Source organism: Ambystoma mexicanum, chromosome 1p (assembly GCF_040938575.1).
Source record: "Ambystoma mexicanum isolate Mex_15411 chromosome 1p, UKY_AmexF1_1, whole genome shotgun sequence".
Taxonomy (NCBI): domain Eukaryota; kingdom Metazoa; phylum Chordata; class Amphibia; order Caudata; family Ambystomatidae; genus Ambystoma; species Ambystoma mexicanum.
This window is the reverse complement of record NC_090921.1, coordinates 350154452-350174271: the sequence shown is the minus strand read 5'-3', so window position 1 is coordinate 350174271 and position 19820 is coordinate 350154452. Positions and strand designations below refer to the sequence as shown.

Below are 19820 nucleotides of genomic sequence, written 5' to 3'. Positions count from 1 at the left end.
TGGAGTCATCTCGACTCGACTCTCTCTCCCCCTCTCCTTCACACTCAGGACTTTGACAAGTCGTCCCACTTTCAGCTCTTCTTTCAAAAGAAATTCTACCTTTTCTCACCCAGAAGCTCAATGTTACCCGAGCCCTGGTTCTCTCTAGGCTTGACTATTGCAATAGGCTCCTCCTGAATCTTTCTTCTTCCACTCTGCGACCTCTCCAGCTAATCCAGAATAGGGCAACAAGACTCATCGTTGGCCTCAAGCCCAGGCCTGCGTCTCTTCTGCCCTAAAACATCTTCACTGGCTCCCGGTTGCTTCACGGATTAAATTCAAATCCCTCTATCCTATCTGCAACTCTCTCTTACAAAATATACCCCCCTAGACCTCTGCGCTCCTCTGGCAAAAACTGTGTGTAAAGCATTTCGCTAAATCACACAATATCACCCCCAGCTTCTGTCTATCCTCAGCACTTGCTTCAGCTCATCCTCCTCCCTGGAGGCTCACACTTACCCTCTATTGCACTTCACCTGTTGCTCACCCTTGAGCACCTACCCCATTTCCTCTCCCTTCTGCACTTGTACGTTCTGAACACTCAAGGCATAGTAGGCTTCCCCCCCGCCACTGCATTTAATATTTCTTTATGTACTTAATTTGTACGGATTAAATTCAAATCCCTCTGCATCATCCACCAGGCTGTCTGGTGCCGGGACCACACTATTTGCAACTCTCTCTTACTAAATATACAACCTCTAGACCCCTGCGCTCCTCTGGCACCAACTCTGTGTAAAGCGTTTTGCTAAACAGAAGGCAGGAGGTTGATCACTTTCCTCAGCTTGCTCCCTTCTTTGGAAAAGCCCCCCTCCCTCTTTGTCTTGGGCAGGACTTTTTTATATTTCAGAAGCTACTCAAGACTTTCCTCTTTACCTCCTCCGTCTCCCCACTCTCATCTGCTAATCTCACAGTTGCTTGTTCGGTGTGAAGGGCCCTTATGCATCCTTGGGCCCCGACATCCAACACCAAATCACCCCCAGATTCGGTCTATCCTCAGCACTTGCAGTGGCTCACCCTCCATCCTGGAGGCTCACACTTCCTCGATTGGTGCAATTTATTCTATATCTCAGGTTCGATATCCTGCCAGTGTTGTCTTTCACTGGGGCTGGGACGGGAATAACCTGTGACCTTAGAACCTGTAGGATTTGAGGTGAGGAAAGACAGCTCGACATATCGTGACCCAGTGTAAATGTCTCCAACCTATGTATGATAGGGGGTATGCGACATATCGTAACATATGGTCTGACCAATTTTGGAGTCTTTTGTATTGGGCAGAAGCTCTTGTGAAAAGGTGAAACACTGAGTGGTTAGGAGGTCTTATTTTTCATGTTTTTCTTCATGATGGTCAGAATATTCTTGTTAATTTGTGTGTACTCATTTAAAATTGTCTGCTTGTAATTTGTTTAATCTCTTTTATGGTGTTTAATGTAGTGCAAAAGGTTAATTTTACCATATGCACTTAAGGAAAAGAGAAAAAAAATACGGAGGCTCACACATACCCTTCATTGCACTGCACCTGTTGCTCATCCATGAGCACCACAGCACCTATCCCATTTCCCCTCCCTTCTGCACTTGCACGTTCTGAACACACGGCATAGTAGGTTCGTCCTCCCCCACCCACTGTATTTCATATTTATGTACATAATTTGTATTAATTGTTTAATAGTTTCAAATCCCCTTGTCCTTCACTGACTTGTCTGGTTTCTGCCCAATCTGTTTTCTCTATGCTATCCCAGTGTCTTGCTTTTCTGTCCTTTGTTCCGGTTATTCAATGCCACAAATTTGCAGAGTTAGCAGCTTCCTCCAATATTTAGCTTTCCAGTTTGTTTCTTGGTTGCCTAATTACTAGACTTTAGTGCATAGTTTCCTGAACCGCTCATATTCGCTGTGTTGGAAGCGACCTGTCTTGTCTGAACGCATTGCTTTTTGTGTCCTGATTTTACAGTCTCTGCTTTGTACTTTGTTTATCTACCTGTCCTGTAGCTGGTTATTTCTTTCAATGCAATGCTTATAGATGTAATACTTTCCATCTGTATTACATCTTGTTCAACTGTAGTGCCTCTGATCTCCATCCATTTATAGTGTGACCCCGGGTTGGTCTCCATTCCGTTCAGATTAAGGAAAGACTTCCGTTACCTTTGTCTAGTCCGTTGGAGCCTTACCTGCCTCAGGATATGGTCTCCAGTTTCACCCTTAGGCTGAGTACAACAGTCTCTTCAGCACGCCTAACGCATGACGCTGCTGTATGACAGTATGTTACAGTAATCTGCTGGTATCAATCCCAAGGGCTTTCCCTAATCCCCATGACCCCTTATCATATTCCAGGATACTCTTTATTCTGATCAATCTATGTTGCCTAGTATATCTGCTTGCCGTTGCTTTCTCTGTATCGCTTTGCTTATAGCCAGCTACTGCAGTTCATGTGAATACAAGTTATAATTCAGATCAGTTTGGTATGAAGCTTGTTTATGTTATATGCTAGCATTAACTTGTGCTTCTCCCCAAATCTACACTGCATACTCTGAGGTATAGCATTTGCCCTGTGCCCGCTAGCCAGACTCCCCGACACTATCAGCCAAAGTAATCTATATCTGAGAGGGGCACTATCGAGTGGTCAAGAACAAAATTACTTACCACGTGGTAATGTTCTTTATAATGGATTAGACCTTCCTCCCACAGATTGCTCATCATAGATAGATTTCCTGCTGATCCAACGGTCTACAGAAGCTTGCAACCACTATTGGGTGCCCATGACGCCAGACAGTAACTCAGAGGCAGGATACGTGGAGCCAGCACCTCAGCTCTGACTTTTTCCCTAGCACTCAGCAGCTGAGGCACTGCAGAAAAAGAGTTTGGGGGGGCGGCACACGGCAATGATGGCAGACTGAAGGAGTAGCTCCGGTACCTGGCAGACAGTGCAGCTTCTAATTCCTGGTTCCAGACTGAAAATTAGCAGAAACACTCGTATTTGGGCTCTTATGGCGGGTGCCGCACCGGTACAACCACCGCATCAGCAGTGAGGGACGACGAGAAAGCCAAAACACAACTGGTGCGTTACACACTGGCACTTTAGACGATCGATCCTGAGAAGGATTCTCGCTATCATCTTGAGCTGGGAGCACCAGCTAATGGCTCCGACGGCCAAGGTGGCTGGTGCGGCTGTGAGCAGGGAAGCGCAAAGGAAGTGACTACAGCACTGCCCCTCACTGTGTGGAAACCGCCTGAAACACTGTGCGCCTTCCCTTCGACACTGGTTGTGAAACACGCCTCCCGGTCCGGGCAGCTATCTGGTCCCAGCCCGAGGCCAGCTACGAATTGGGGTGCTATTGCGTAAATGCATGCTAGGTGGCTTGGGACAACTTCCTCTTTGGCTGCTGTGTGGGATGCAGCATGTGATCTCAGGGAGACGAAATCCTTCCCATACAGGCAGTCTACGCTGCACTAGCGAAGGGATAAATTGGTAGCCGTTGTTAACCAACAGTGTATCCCGGTGACAGTACGTGGGGACAGCCATCACTGAACTGTACACCGCAGAACAACTGGGCAGGATTCCTCCTCCCACCCCCCAGCTGCAATAATACCCTGTTACTGTCACTCCGTATACAAGCACAATGACTAGCTGGAAAGAAGCAATGCTCCATCAACATGTTTGCAAAAACTGCATCCAAGGCTGCTGAGGGAGCAGAGGGCACGAACGCCAAATCAGGAAGTGAAATTGACCAACAGGGCCCCAGTGAGCTTCAACACATGATGGAATACATGCGGGAGGGGTTCACCATATTACATTTTAAACTAGACGACATGAGTGGCACGATCTGTTCCATAAATGCCTTCATGGACAAAACTGATACACGCATTACAAAGGTGGAAAAACAGTAGGCACTACATAGGACGAGGTGGTTGCACTCAGGGCGGACGGCACTGCGCTCTCAACGCAAGTCCAGATCATTTTCAGGAAGAACGAAAATCTTCAATCTAGATCTATAACCTCTGAGTAATTACCATACCAGAACACAACAGAGACCAATGGAGGATTATGTGGAACGAATACTGATGTCTCTGCTGGATGCCCCCTAGATGTCGCCACACTTTGCCATCGAGTGGGCACATCGTGCACTAGCCCCCAAACCCAAGCCTGGGGAACCCCCACATCTGATAATAGCCCTCGCCCTAAACTATCAGGACAGGGACACACTGCTCCCTGCATCTAGAACCAAGGGGTTACTACTTGGCTCCAGCAGGGTCCATCTGTATCCAGATTTCTCGACATCGGTCCAGCAAGATCGCAAGTACTTTATGGTGACGGAGAAAAGACTCAGAGCACAATGTGAAGTATGGCATGCTCTACCCCGCCAAACTGCGTGTTGAACATGACAAAGTGTATTTCTTCACACTGCCCGAGGAAGCCATACGTTTTGTGGATGAACATTTCCCAGCGTGACTGGATGGAAAACTGTCCCCCCCCCCCCCTAAGAAATTCTCATTTGCAAATCCTGATGTAAATCCTGTAGTGAGAGATGGGGCCTGTGAGATACTCCTCACCCATGCTATACAACCTAGGAACCAGCTACTACGTAAAAAACTATACAGCTGGAAATCTGCTTTAGAAATATTTTTTTTAACCAACTTTATTTTCATTTTTTTTTTTACTTAAGACAATAGTTGAGCTTTCGTTACAACAAGTGTTAAGAACATTGTTATCAACAAGAACGTCTTATTCCACACCCTTGAACTTTCTTGTAGAGTCTAGTATTGTCTTCATACTTTTCCTCACCCCTCCCCCCCCCAACCCACACACCCTTCCTTTTATTAATTGAACCAATCAAAACCATGGTTGTAACCAGAATAGTTCCAAGAGGCAACCCCTTGCCATATCTTCTGCTGCCTTTATCTGATATGGATGTTTCTAAGAGCCCGGGTTTTAAAGTATTGATTCTCCCGCTCCCCCACATAGTCCTGAAGTGGATCCCCATATGGCCAAGAATTTCAGATATGTCCCTGATTTTGTGGCGCAGATGTTCTCCATTGCCATGACTCCCCACACTTTCACCCACCACCATGGAGTTGTAGGGCCCTCCACTGTCTTCCATCGTTCGGCCACTGTCATCCTTGCTGCAGCCAGAAGGTGAGTTATGAGGGCCACTCTGTTTCCCGAGGCTGCATATTTCCCTTCTGCCACTGCCCCCAGCAGAATGACTTTCGGGGACCATGGTAGGTCTGCGCCCGTTATGTCCCTGATCAGGCTCAGTATTTCTTTCCAGTATATTTTTATCTTTGGGCACGACCACCACATACGGAACATGTCTCCTCTTTCTCCACACTGACGCCAACATTCTGGGGGATACGTGGGGATCATTCTGTGTATTCTACTTGGGGGCAAATACCAGCGATAACGGTTTGTATGCCGATTCTTTAATTGCCGTGGATTTGGATAATTTGTGCGCCCTCCTCCATATTTGACTCCATTCTTCCTGTGTAATCTCCTCTCCTATGTCCCGCTCCCAGTCCTTCATGTACTGGAGGGAGTCGTCTGTTTGCGCCTTATCCAGTAGCTTGTATAGTCTAGTAATCCCTTTTTCATGTGTCCCCTCCCGTATTGTTAGTTCTAGGCCTACCGGGGGTCGTGACCCTGCTCTTTTTACCTCTGGGTGTGAGATCCAGTGACGCAATTGAATATATTTAAATCTATGGTTTTCAACGAGACCGAATCTATGTTTGCATCCTTCGAAGGTAAGTGGGGCGTCGTCCTGATACATATCTTGTAGGGACAATGTGTCTGCTTTGTTCCAGCTTTCTCAAAACCTTTTGTGAAGGCCAGGTGAGAAATCTGCATTTTACGTGATAGGGGATAGTGGGCCCAGACCTAGTTTGACCCCCCTGCTACTGATAGCCTTATTCCAGCTGTGTAGGGTCGTTATAGTGGCCGCTAGTAGGATACCTCCCGTATCTCTTGCTTTTCTATTTAGGAATGGTAGCTTACCCAATTGGATATCTGTCGCAGTCTGTTCTATTTTCCCCCAACCTGGAAGAGGGTCTTTACCCGCCCATTTCAATGCTGGTGCCAGTTGAGCTGCTAACACGTATCTCCCCATATCAGGGACTCCCAGCCCCCCAAGAAGTGTGGGCCGCATCAGGATCCTTTTTTGGATCCTCGGCTTATTTCCCCAGATAAATTAAAACACAGCCTTTTGGAGTTCTTGGATCTGTTTTGGAGGGGATGTCCACTGGGGTTGACCTTACTACATATAGTAATTTGGGTAGCAAGGTCATTTTTATCGCCGCTATTCTAGCAAACCAGGACAATCCCTGGGCATCCCATCTCTGCAAATCTTCCCGCAGGCGCTTCCATAGAGGTGTAATGTTTGCCTTGAACAGATTCTTGACAGTTCTAGTGATATGGATTCCTAAGTATTCGAGGGACTGTTTTTCCCATTTCAGGGGATAATGTTCCTTCAGGAAAGCTATGTCCCCACTACCTTCGGTTAAATTCAACGCTTTAGATTTTGAATAGTTTATTGTGAACGCTGATGTCTTTTCGAACTTCTGCAGTTCTCCGATTATTCTGGGTAATGTATGTCTTGAGTCTACCATATAGAGCATGATATCATCTGCGTAGAGGGCTATCTTGTTTTAGATCTACCCGGTGCGCACCCCTCTAATTCCCGGGTCTTCCCTTATTCTGCAGGCAAATGGTTCCATTGCCATGGCAAATATGAGTGGGGATAGAGGGCACCCTGCCGAGTACCCCTCCGGATATTGATTCTTTCTGAGGTGTAGCCATTCACTATTAGTTGCGTAGATGGATGCTGGTAATTTGCCAGAACCATCTTGGTCAATATCGGTCCACAGCCAAAACCCTCCAATATCAATTTTAGGTACCTCCAATCTATGCTGTCGAATGCTTGTGAGGCATCTAATGCGGCGATCGTGAATTTTTGGGCCCCCCTGGCCCCCAGTCTATTATGTCAATTACACACCAGACATTATCCTGAGTGTGTCTCCCCCTTACAAAGCCTGCCTGGTCTGCGTATATTATCTCGGGCAGTACTGCTGCCAATCGATTCGCCAGTATTTTTGCATACAATTTTGCATCTGTGTTGAGGAGAGCTATGGGGCGGTAACTGGTGCATTCTACTGGGTCTTTCCCAGGTTTTAGGGGTAATATCGTGGTTGAGTGTCCCATATCCTTTGAAACTGCTCCCCTATTCCTGATTAGATTGAAAAGGCGAGTGAGGGGGGGTTGCCGATTGTATCTGGAACATTTTGTAAAACCCATTCCCTAGGCCGTCTGGGCCTGGTGCCTTTCCCCTGGGTAGCGCTGCTATCGCATCACACACTTCCTGTATTGTGATGGGGTCCCCCAATTTTTCTTTTTGTTGTACCGATATCTGTGGCAGTTTTACGGCTTACAAATAAGACTCTTGTTCTGCTGCATTCAGGTTCTCGCTAATCAGCAGTTTTTTGCGAAAGTGGACCATCGTTTCTAGTTTTTCCTCATCTCCCGTTTGCAGTTCCCCTCTACTATTTCTTAGCCGGGGGATATGATTACGCGCCTTCTGTTTGCGTAGTTTAGCTGCCAAGAATTTGCTTGCTTTCCCCCCCGTGTATGTAATATGATTGTTTCGTGTTTAGCAGTGTTTACGCCGTTCTATCTGCTGTATGGTTTTCTAGTTTGGCTCTGGCCTTTTTAAGGTCTCGCCAGGCTCTGGGCGTCCGACGGGTCTTATGGAGCTTTTCATCATTTCTAACCTCTTCTTCTAATTTGCGCGTTATAAGGGCTCTCTCCCTATAGTATTGCGTTGCTTGTGCTATGAATTCCCCTCTAATTACTGCTTTCCCCGCATCCCACACCACCCTCCAGTCCACCTCCCCATTGTCATTTTCAAGGAAATAGTTCCCTATGGCTTCTTCCATATGTGCCCTAAGTGCAATATCCCTCAGGATTGTTTCATTTAGCCCATTGTGGTCGGGGTCTATTTATTGTTCCTTGCAGTTCTATGCAGGTCACGACTGGGGCGTGATCGGAGAGGTATTGGACACCGATTTCTATTATTTTGACATAGAGGATCAATGTAGAGGACACCAGAATCATGTCTATTCTAGAGTAACCCCTGTGTACTGCTGAGTAGTGTGTATATTCTCGAGTGTCCGGGTGGAAAAATCGCCACGTTTCTATCACATCCAAATCTCTGAAAAGCTTTCTAAGGGCCTGTCTGTTTCACTGATCTGCTGCGGTTGGGGGGAGTGTTTTATCTAATTGCGGGTCCATTACACAATTAAAATCCCCTCCTATTATCACTCGGCCTTCGCACCATCCTCCCACCTTCTGGAGTAATTTAGGGATGTACTGGTCCTGTTTTTCATTGGGGGCGTAGAGTGCTAGTATTGTATACAATTGGCCATTAACTGTACTCTTTACCCCCAGTTATCTACCTTCCTGATCACTCAGTGTTTGTTGTTTGCGAAAGTCTAAGTCTCTGCTACATAGGATTGCCACCCCTTTTATTTTTGTTTGGCTTGAGGTGAAAAACTGAAGAGGGTATGTTCTGCTCTGCATCCTTTTTTCATCTTTCTGGAGCAGATGCGTCTCCTGTAGGATCGCTATCTTTGATTTCATAGCTTCTAGTCTACCTAAAATCAAACACCTTTTTGCGGGGGAGTTTAGCCCCTGGACATTAATCGAGACAATGTTCACTTCCTCCATTACTCCCTGGGTGAAGATGGTCTGCTTGTGGGTCCCTATGTTCTCGTTCGCTATAGCTTACTCTGCCTGTTCTTGCTTCCGTTTCACACAATCGTGGAGCTGGCTCCCCTTTCTTCCCGGTCTTTTGGTTCCCTGCTTTCCTGTCCTTCGTTCCAGTTCCCTCCCTTACCCACCCCCCACCTCTTCCCCAATCCTGGACTAGTCGGCTGGCAGTACCTCCCATGCAAAATTGCAGAAGTAATTGGGAGTTTTACAATGGGGTGATACAGTACCTCTGATTGGGAGAGGTGTGGGGATGGGGGCGGTTTGGAAGAAGTTTAGCAAAATGTGTTTGATATGTTCTTAGTTATTGATAGCAACAGCAAAAATACAGCAGAAATACTGGTGTACTTAAATGACATTGCGGCATCTAACAATCACACCAGGAAGCAAATCAATGGGGACTGACCCTATTCATTTTATGAGCTGGAATGTACGGGACTGGGCAACCAGGTAAAGTGGGGCTGCCTACAGTTGTATGTAGAGCGGCATAAAGTGCAGATCATGTACCTACAGGAGACACATTCGCTGGCAAGATGCTGCAAGGCCTTTGCTAAGAATTGGAGACCGCAACGTTACTATACCGCGTCCTCGACACAATGCAGAGGGTGGGGGTACTGACCTTAATTCACAAATCTGTACACTACACACACATAAAGGCACATCTTGACCCTGAGGGGTGGTATGTGCTGCTGTTTGGTAAGATACAAGATCAAGAGGTATTATTACTTAATACATACATGCCCAACATTGACAATCCCGATTACTATACAGAGATGTTGTAACTGCTGGCATTATACCCCCTTGTCCCGGTCCTATGGGGGGGCGATTTCAATACAATAAAGGACCAGACTATAGACAGATCCAGCTCTGGGCCCCCCAGCAATTGTCAAGGCTGCATAAGTTTTGCACAACGGCTTTAAAGACATGGGTCTGATTAATGTTTGGAGAGTGTTGCCGCCAGTACGGCAATATTCGTACTACTCCACAGTCCACGACTCCCATTCCCGAATTGACATGTGGGGTATATCAGATTCACGGGTGAGTCACCTGAAAGGCGCTGATATCCTACCTAACACATTCTCTGATCACTCACCGGTAACTATACAGATCGCACTAGGAGAGGCTCTAAACGTAAGGTTGAGGGTGGAGATTCAAACCGCAATCATTGTTAGACCCAGTATTTGCGGCTGATATGGCAAAAGTGTATTGACGAATAGTTCACATTAAACACTGGTACAGTCACCACTCGGGTAACCCTCTGAAGCCTTTAAGGCATATATACAGGGCATGGCCCTGGCCGCAGAAGCGGGTATTCTTAAAAAAGTATCTGCAGAGATCTACGAATTGGCGAAAACCATTTGCGCCAAATAGAACAGACATCAGAAACAGACCCCCAGAGCCACGGCCTAGGAGACATTAAGGAGGGATTGGATCCATTCCAGGCGCACGCTGAGGGGGAATTGAGATTCCTGGGCGGTTCCAATTTAGCAAAGAAATATAGTGAAGGGGACCGTCCAGGCAAGTTACTAGCCAGAATGATTCAGCAAGCTAAGGGCAGCCATCACATCCCATGCATACAAGAGTCAGCCGGGACACAGGTCCATGCTACATCAGACATGAATCATGCCTTTCATGCTTTCTACTCGAAGTTGTATGCTTACTCTGACACCAAGACCGCCCCTTAATATAAATTAATATCTAGATGAACTCCCAATGCCAATACTGTCGGAAGACTCTAAGGCAACTTTGGACAGCCCCATAACCCTTGAAGAGATGTACCATGCCATAAACGCTCTTCCAGCAGGCAAGGCCTCTGGCCCAGATGGTTTTTATTGATGACTTTTACAAGCATTTCAAACTGTCTCATATCCATGAATTATTGGATGTATGGTCTGAAGCCTGCACAATGAGGTTGCTCCCCCCCACACTAAGAGAGGCAGTTATAGTCTTGCTTAAGCCCGACAAACTCCATGACCAATGCGGCTCTTATCGGACCAGCTCTCTAATAAACCCAGACGTTAAAATATTTGCTAGCGTACTCGCTCCAAGTTTGGCTCTCTACATGAAACACATTATCCATCCGGACCAATTTGGATTTGTCCCTGGCCCCTCTACAGCACTAAACCTAAGACGTCTTTTCAATTTACTGGCACAGTTCGATCCAAAAGTGCAAGCGGTAGCCGCCGCACTGGACTTCCAGAAAGCCTTCGACTCAGTGTCCTGGCAATTTATGTGGGCTCTGTTAGAGAAATGTAACTTTGGATCACATTTCTTGTTTGGTTTTTGAACATGTAACCATACAGTACACTATTCGTAGTACACAATAATTTACACATACAGTTTCAGGCTTCCCTTTTCTCCCAACTCCCCCTCACCCCGGCCTTCATCCCACTGCACGCTATCGCCCCTCACTCCGCTAAGCATTTCCACCCTTATTCCTCCTCTGCAGGACTATCTCCCTCCGGACTATCCCGGTCTGATATGGATAGTGCAGCTACTAAATGTCTCCAGGCTAACCAATGTTTCTGTGTTGGATCACGGTTCATCTCATGGATAAAGCTATTATATACACAGCCCACGGCAAGCTTTATGGTTAATGGTACCTTATCCACCCCAATCAATATATGTGGAGGAACCCAACAAGTCTGCCCATTATCTCCCCTGCTGTTTGCCATAGTGATAGAGCCATTAGCTGATGCTATCCGCAGTAAGCATGCCCAAAGGGGAATCAGGCTCACTGGGGAGCCAGAAGTTATTTCATTATACGTAGATGATGCGCTATTTATACACGACCCGGCTAGGCACCTCGCGCTGATCATGTGAGACATCCATCGCTTCGGAACCATGTCCAGACTTCGTGTTAACTGCGCAAAGTCTGAACTATTCCTGCTGACAGACGCTACCTTGCCCCCACCTGATCTACTGGGCTTCGAGTGGTCTCCACTAGAAATAAAATACCTGAGGATAATTGTGACACAGCGGAAAACTCATCGGTATACCTGTAATTATGGCGAGTATTTAACTTGACTGCAAACTAAGTTGCACACCTGGGCGAAATTCCCTATCACTATAGTGGGCAGAGTATCATTGCTTAATATGCTAGTTCTTCCCAAGCTCCTTTATTACTTTCTCAACATACCACTGTGGCCTGGAGCTGTGTTTTTTGAAGCATTGAAGTCTGCAATTGACTGGTTCATGTGGCATTCTGGCACACTGTGGCTAAAATGAGGAACATTAACAAGGCCCCATGTAAGAGGTGGCTTTGCGGCCCCCGATTTCGAGCGGTATTGGATTGCGGCTCACGCACATTATGCAGCATATTGGTTTGATGCCGACGCAGAACACCCACATCTAAAAATTTGAAGATATGCTGCGGGCACCCGTGACATACGCTCGCTAATGCTACCCTCTAAAAATAAAATGGGAGAGGATAATAATCCAGTTACTGTGACAACTAGGGCAAGGGGCAAAATATATAGGATTTTGAATGCCACCAGACCGTACCACAGGGGCCTACCACTTTGGAATTTTTTCCATCATTCCCAATGGTGGGAAGGGCGGCTGTATGTCAGTGGGCAGGAGGCGGGTATGCACTGATCGGGGAGATCTACAGCATGTACTCCTTCATGGCATTTCGAGACTTGGTTAAACCCCTGCACAGAAGGTCTTCACAATGGCTGCAATACACTGGGTTCCGAGAACACCTGGAATACATTTCCGGTACAACCTCCAAATGAACTAATGCTAGACACTATTATGAGGGGGACCTCCATTGGCAGTGTAGTGGCTAAATTGTACAAACTACTGCAAGACTGAGGTTGTAAACCCTTAGGGGAATCTTCGCGAGACCTGTTTGAGAAACTTAGAAATGCATATTACTGACAAAGCCTGGGAGTCCATGTGCCGACAGACCCGAGATGTGTCCCTCAACTCTCTTCCATTTGGTAGAATTTAAGGTACTACACCGGTTCCATTGTACCGCCGCTAGACTGCACCGAATCTCAGACTCATCCAAGCTCATGCCCCAGGTGACATGCGGGCAAAGCGGACTCCACATGCTCTGGAATTATCCGACATTGAAAGAATACTGGGAGGAGGTCTGCGGCACTATGTCAGCTATACTTAACTATAAAATTGACCCTACGCTAGCCAATTATTTATTCCATCAATTTGAACATTTACGAAGGGGCTGCTGCAAACTTGCGTGCTTATGTATGTTGTTGCCTGTCCGCTGTGTACTGCTATTATGGCTCCGCCCTACCAGCCCAACACTGTCTCATTTGCCAAGAGAAGTCAGGCGGGCGTCAGATATGGAAGAGCGCTAGTTCAGGCTACAACTAATGAATTGTAAACCAATAGATATGGCCACCATCCCGAAACTATCTGACCGTTGAAACTGGTGCAAATGATGTAGAAAGCCCTACCACCGACAAATGACTCCCCCCCCCCCCCCCCCCCTCCTCCTCCTCCTCCTCCTTCCCCTCACCTCCTTGTCTTCCAATGCTATTGGGCTGATCTCCCAATTTTAATGTCACATCAAATAGGTTCTAACTATTGTACAAAGTGTGTGGATGCCCAAAATGGTAATGTGTATTTTTCTATCAATACTGCTATTGGTTTAGCTTTTGTTGGCATGTCAAACACTCCTAAATAAAGGTGTTCACATTTTTTTATAAATAATAAAAGGAGATGAACAATCTACTTGTTCATGAGGGGGCAGCAAGAGGGCAAAGGAGGGAGAGGCTTAAACCATCAGAAAGAAAATTTAGACGCAAGTAACTTGCACTTCTAATGGATTCCTTCCTCAAAGATTCCTCATCTTAGACCCCCAAAGCAGTACCAAAACGGGAGAAGCGAGGAGAGCAAGAAACCTCGATTTGCACAGGAAACTCTGGAGTACCATTCAATCTAAGTAGGCGTCCTGACTAGACAATGAATCCCAGCAGTAGTGCTTCACAAACATTTGCAAGTAAGAAGAAAAAGAAATCCTGTACAGCCAGAAAGTCATGGAGTCTTGCCGGAAGAAGCAGACACTTACCTGAGGGGTCACTACAAAGGGGACAACCTCCCTCCCCATTAAGGGATTCCACCCAACACCCAGCCCCGCCCCCATCATAGGTGACCAGGGCCAGCTCCAAACAGTTCCAGGGGTGCTTTGGCATGTAAGCGCCATTTGAAACAGCTCAGCAAAAAGACTATGTGCAGGTGAAAGTAATGCAAAACACTGGGTTGCAACATGGGGGATAAAAGAAAATATGATCTTTTTGATCGCTTTTGCAGTACCAACTTAAGAGCCAGACAGAATCAGAGCACATCAATGCATGGAGCTTTGTGAAGCAAGTGAGATGCAGAAGAGGTGATATTGGTTTTCCGTCCGGTATGTTCGTCACGGTGATTATCACATGACCAAGCACTGCAATAAATCACATAAACCAAATGCTGGACCGTACAAACATCCTTCCCGGTTACATCTTAACCCCTTCCACACTATTTACATCCCAGAACCATTTTTTCAGAGAACCCTCATTAGCTCAGCCATCATGCCTCTCCTGTCCCTCCTTCCCAGTTCATCCCTAGTCCTCTGCAACACCATACCTCTCTCGAACGAAGTCAGCCAACTCCTTGGTAGAGATCTGCCCATGCTTCATGTTGTGATAGAGGACCCCAAAACCCATGTTCTTATCTCCCTGCAAGAAAAGGAAAACACACATAAATCACTGGTGAATGGAGAGGCGACTTTAGGAGGAAAGGGATTAAAAAGACATTGAAGCCAAACACCCCACCCATAGTAGGGATTTGAACGTTGTGTTCGAAAGGGCAAAATAACCTAATCTGGGCAGACACCTAGCCCTTAGGGTGAAGCATGGCACTTCAGAATTCAGATTCAACCACCCAGAAGAAGGTCTTTCCTCAAACCCTGGTGCCTTCGTGCTCCAAGAAGCCCAGGCACGGAACGGAAAAAAAAGGAAAAAAAAAAAGTTTGTGCACATAGTTCAAATCCCTCCTACCATCAAGCTGTTTTCAGAGGAGGGCCCTGTGGGCACATTTATTGATGAGGGGTGGGAGAGGAGGGGGAGTAACAAGAGCCTGCCTGCAGACACTCGTGCATGTAGGAATGGCACAAAGTCACATACAATCATGGGCTCTGCATGAGGAGTGAATACCTCTCTTACTGCTCATCAACGTTACACACCATTTTATAGAAGCAGACTGTTGTAATACATTATTTTAAAATGCTATGTATGTGTACAGTTGGATAAGAAAAATACCTGAAGTGAGGAATGACCAGTCACAGCAGCTTTACAAAATAACATTAATAGAGAAATTGATTAATTTTACCAAGAGCTCTAACATATGGAGAAATCACTGGCATTAAAAGTCCACAACTAATAAAATTGTGTTTTGTTTGAAGTACGCCAAAATTGTTTACTACAGATCTCAATTGCTGCACTTGGTTCAATCCAGAGTCGAGCAAAGCCTAACTAAACCAGCCATCACAAGCAATATAAATGATAGTAGGGACCTTTTCCTTGTTTAAAACATCCCAACCTAGTAGAGTAGAGGGATAGAAGTTACATTTAGTCTTCATTTAGATGGGCAATCCTGCATCCATAAATTGAACTTGAAAATGTTTAATTCTCAGGCCAAGATAAAAAAGGTTTTGTGCAGATAGATATGGATAAAACATTTTTCAAACAGTTAAAACTCAAATCTGACTAGCTATAACAAGCAGCACGTCTTGGAGCAAGAGCTAGTCATGATATTGCTATTTATGGGGGTTTCCAGAATAGCAAATCCAGCAGATTGACTTTGAAGAGGCCTGCGCAGCAAGCCATAAGTATTTTGTAGAGTTGGGAAAAACAGATCTATTGTACTTCTTGATGAATAAGGGAGTCATTTGGAACAGAAATTACTTCCAAATTAGGCAATAACAAATGGCAGATGCAGACCTTTTAGAGAATTGCCGTTGCAAAGATAATTGTTGGATTAAATGAGGTGTATCAGGTGACAAGGGGGTAAGCATGTGGACATATACCAGGAGCAGTTATATGGATGACAGAGCAATGGATGCTACCCAAGTGCATGAGTTGGGTTGTACGTTTTTGGCTTCCTGAGAAGCGATATCCTGAGAAGAGTGGTGTAGAGAGGATTGTGCATGTACAAGTACTTGAAAACAATATAAACCGGGATCTAAGATCTGTTACCATGTTTTTGAAACGTGGGAAAAGCATTAGCCAGAATGTCCCCAATATCTTTCATACAAGCCTCATTCTAGAATGTGAGCCTTTGTGGTTCAATGGCAGATTGGAATTTACCTACAACAGAGCTGTAAAAGATCTGGATATAGCAGGTGATTTTTTTTCTTCTAACCAGACCATATCCACGTAAACGCATGGAGCATACTGTAGCTATTTTAGGAATCCAGATTTCCAGTAGAAATAGATAGGCTTATTTTAGTAGGACATACAAGGATCCTGTTGCACATTCTGTTAACATGACTATTACTGTCTGAAATCCGGAAGTCCCCTTCCATCATCAATATATGTCAGCGTTAATGAGAGGTTTCCTTTTTCCTACTTTTACACATTCTTTGTGAGCCCCCAGTATTTCTTACCTCCGATGGCTGGAGTTTTGTTCTTTTTAAAAATGAATTTCTTTTTAAACCTTACTTACCACTGTAGCTATTTATTGTTTTTTGTGGAGGTGCTAGAAGTTCAGATGGATATCAGGACAGCAGTACCTGGGTGCGTCTGTTCACTAGACTGTTAGTGCAGGCTCGTGGTAGTGTTTACTTTACATTTTGGCATCTTTGAGTAGTCCTTTTCTACAGCGAGGTATCCTTTTGTCCATTCTGTGACCACAATGATTGTGTGTATGTTTTAAGCCCTACAATTTGAGCCAAAAGCTTTGTTGGTTTTCATCTTTGATTTTGTTGGCGAGAATGAAAACATATAGTTACACCAGACTCTGGGATTTTTTGGCACCTGGCTCCACGGAAACACTGGGGTATTATGATCCCGGTGTTCCTGGAAGTCAGGTGCTGGAGAAATGTTAATCCCCATTCTAATTTGACTCCCATAGAACTCCATGGGAATGGGGATGACAGAAGCACCGGCACCATTGATATCGGTGCCGTTGCTTCCCGGAAAGTCTGCAGGCAGCTGCCGTCCTGCCCACCAGGTCAGGCCTGGTAGCCAACACAGCAGCCGCCCGCAGACTGAGTGTGCTGGTCTGTTAACAACGGTGCCGGTAGGCTTACCTACCGTTATTACCGGACAGGCACTCTCGTATGAAGGCCCATTGACTTTTTAGAACTTTTGACAGGGCCAACAAATGAGAATCTGAATTCATGGAATCCAATTTGGGCTTGATATCTGTCTCCTAGATGTCATAATCTACTTCCCTGCTGCATGCATGATTTAAGGGATGTTCATTGGCCTACCCAGATTGAAGGCTCCTCTCCTCCCGTTTGGGGACCCCTGCTATACCTGAAAAATTGAGTTGCATTTTGTGCCGCTCATCGTACATCAATTGCTCTGTCACGGGGCAGACCCATGCAGCTACTTCTCATCATGGGAACCTTCATGCCTCTTATACTGAGATCATTTGTCCACACCTGAGCATTTGGATCAGCCAGGCCTCTTCCAGGGTTCAGGCTGCAAATTTGCTTCAGAAATCAACACAAATAAATCCTGGGCCTCATTAATGATGACCATCAGTCTGATAAGCCTTCTGTGAGTCTTTTGACTTATCTATCATTGGTCTCTTCTGTTGGGGTTCCCGTCTTGTTCCAAGCACCCTTGACGATGTAACATCGATGCTGTGGGGTACTTGCTTCACATTCCAAACATCCTACACTGGGCATTTGGGTCAACAAACCTGGGTCTAGAACTGCAAGACTTGCCTAACTTAAGTATAACAGGGAATGGACTATCGGGTTTTATCATTACTTCCTTAACGTTTTAAAAAAAAAAAAAAAGTACTTGCAATCATTTCTTTCCCACAATCTGAATTTTGATGGGTGTACTGTCTAGGATTTTTTGGGGACAAAGTAACTCATCAGAATTAATCACTTTACATTTTCTAAGGCTTTTTTTTGCACTTTTCAAGCAGCACTTCATAACCTGTGTCAATGTTTCTAAAGTTATAATACTGTTGCAACTATGATACCATTGTTTTAAAGTGTACTGTGTCATTGTGCGGTATTCAAATGTTTTTCTTTAGCTCCATTCCTAAAAAGTAATACTCAAGTATGTTGATGTTCGTTCATATTCTATTGGAAGAGAATACATTTCCAGTAGTTATACTTATGAGGGCAAGCACACAAGCGTGTGTGCATGCGTGTCCTGGGGATATTGTGAGTTCTAGTAGGGGAGGAGAGGGGTGTGGGGTGTGGGGTGTGGGGGGGGGGGGGGGTGTGTGTGTGTGTGTGTGTGTGTGTGTGTGTGTGTGTGTGTGTGTGTGTGTGTGTGTGTGTGTGTGTGTGTGTGTGTGTGTGTGTGTGTGTGTGTGTGTGTGTGTGTGTGTGTGTGTGTGTGTGTGTGTGTGTGTGTGTGTGTGTGTGTGTGTGTGTGTGTGTGTGTGTGTGTGTGTGTGTGTGTGTGTGTGTGTGTGTGTAAGAACGAGAGAGAAAGAACGAGAGAGAAAGAACGAGAGAGAAAGAACGAGAGAGAAAGAAAGAACAAGAGAAAGAGAGAACGAGAGAAAGAGCGAGAAAGAAAGAGAGAAAGAGCGAGAAAGAGAGAGAGAAAGAGAGAGAGAAAGAGAGAAAGAGAGAGAGAAACAGAGAGAGAAAGAAAGTTTGAGGGAGAGAGTGTGTATGTGAGAGAGTGTATGTGAGAGAGTGTGAGTGCTTCTGAATATGGATCTGAATAATATTACCCTGGTGGAAAGTGAAAACATTTGCTTCAGTGTACAGTTAGAGAGGCATACAAATGAGTTGATTTTATGCAGATTTTTATGCAGATTTCCGACACTTCGCACGTATATTATAAAAAAGGGTGCACCTACCGGTGAGGAAAGCAACCACCATTTTAAGTTTCATTGCTTTGAATGACCTTGTATTCTATTCAGCATGAGGCTGTGTTGATTACATGCAAACTAGGTTTGACTAGGAGTAGTAAGCCCCCACCAAAGCAATGCAACAAGATTCAGATCATGGGTTGTTGTTTTGATCAAGTAACTTTTACTGGCTTCATCTTGTTTAAAGCAGTTTACCAGGCCCTTGTCTTGAGATCAAGTTTATTCCCAGAAAAAATCCTATCTGGAGCTTTCCTATAGTGGCATTATGGAAAATAGCTCATTTACAATATAACCGAGTACCTTGTGTGGCCGCAAAACTATTTTCTTCAGGTACATTGAATTCAAATATGAACAAAAGTGAAGTAAGCACAGATTTAATCATTTAAAAATGTATAATTTTATAGTGGATGATCATGGGAACCTAAAACCAATTGCACATTACAGATATAAAAACATCTTTGGAACTAGTCTAAAGGTGAAAAACCTGCAAGTCATCATTGATGAGAAACCTTTGAATGCACAAATTAAAGAAAATGTCCCCCTAACTGACACAATCACATCAGGGGCTAGTTTGTAACACCACCCTGGTTTCTACACGCCTGGACATTAACAATTCCATCTACCTGGACCTGCCAAATTACTCCATTGACAGACTGCAAAGGGTATACAATCTGGCAGAAAGGCTTTTAGAAGTGCCAACATATTTCTCCTGTGATCCGTTCTCTTAACTGGTTTACAGTGAAAACCGAAATGTCTTCAAAATGTATAATCTCCAAGTGCTTGCAACACCCTACTGTAACACCTTTAGCAATACACCCGATTGCCAACACTGAGGTATGCTCGCCTAGACTGTCAGAACAGAAGATTGACTACTTTCAATACAGGAAAGAGAGCTGGTGGCCGATCTTTCTTGGTCACGTCCATTCAACTCTGGAATTCCCTACCTGCTGATCTACAGAAGGAACCCAACCTTCTGACTTTCAGAAAAAAACAAAAAACAAATCTTTCTAAT

General features: G+C 45.2%; 1 protein-coding gene across 4 annotated transcripts in view; it reads right to left on the bottom strand.

The window, feature by feature from the left end:
- FCHO1 (FCH and mu domain containing endocytic adaptor 1) overlaps positions 1-19820 on the bottom strand; it is a 1111213-nt gene that overhangs the window by 701522 nt on the left and 389871 nt on the right. For all 4 annotated transcript variants that reach the window (XM_069648666.1, XM_069648689.1, XM_069648674.1 and 1 more), the window contains exon 4: positions 14381-14472. In XM_069648666.1, coding sequence (XP_069504767.1) covers positions 14381-14472 — 92 coding nt within the window. The remainder of the gene's footprint in view (positions 1-14380; positions 14473-19820) is intronic.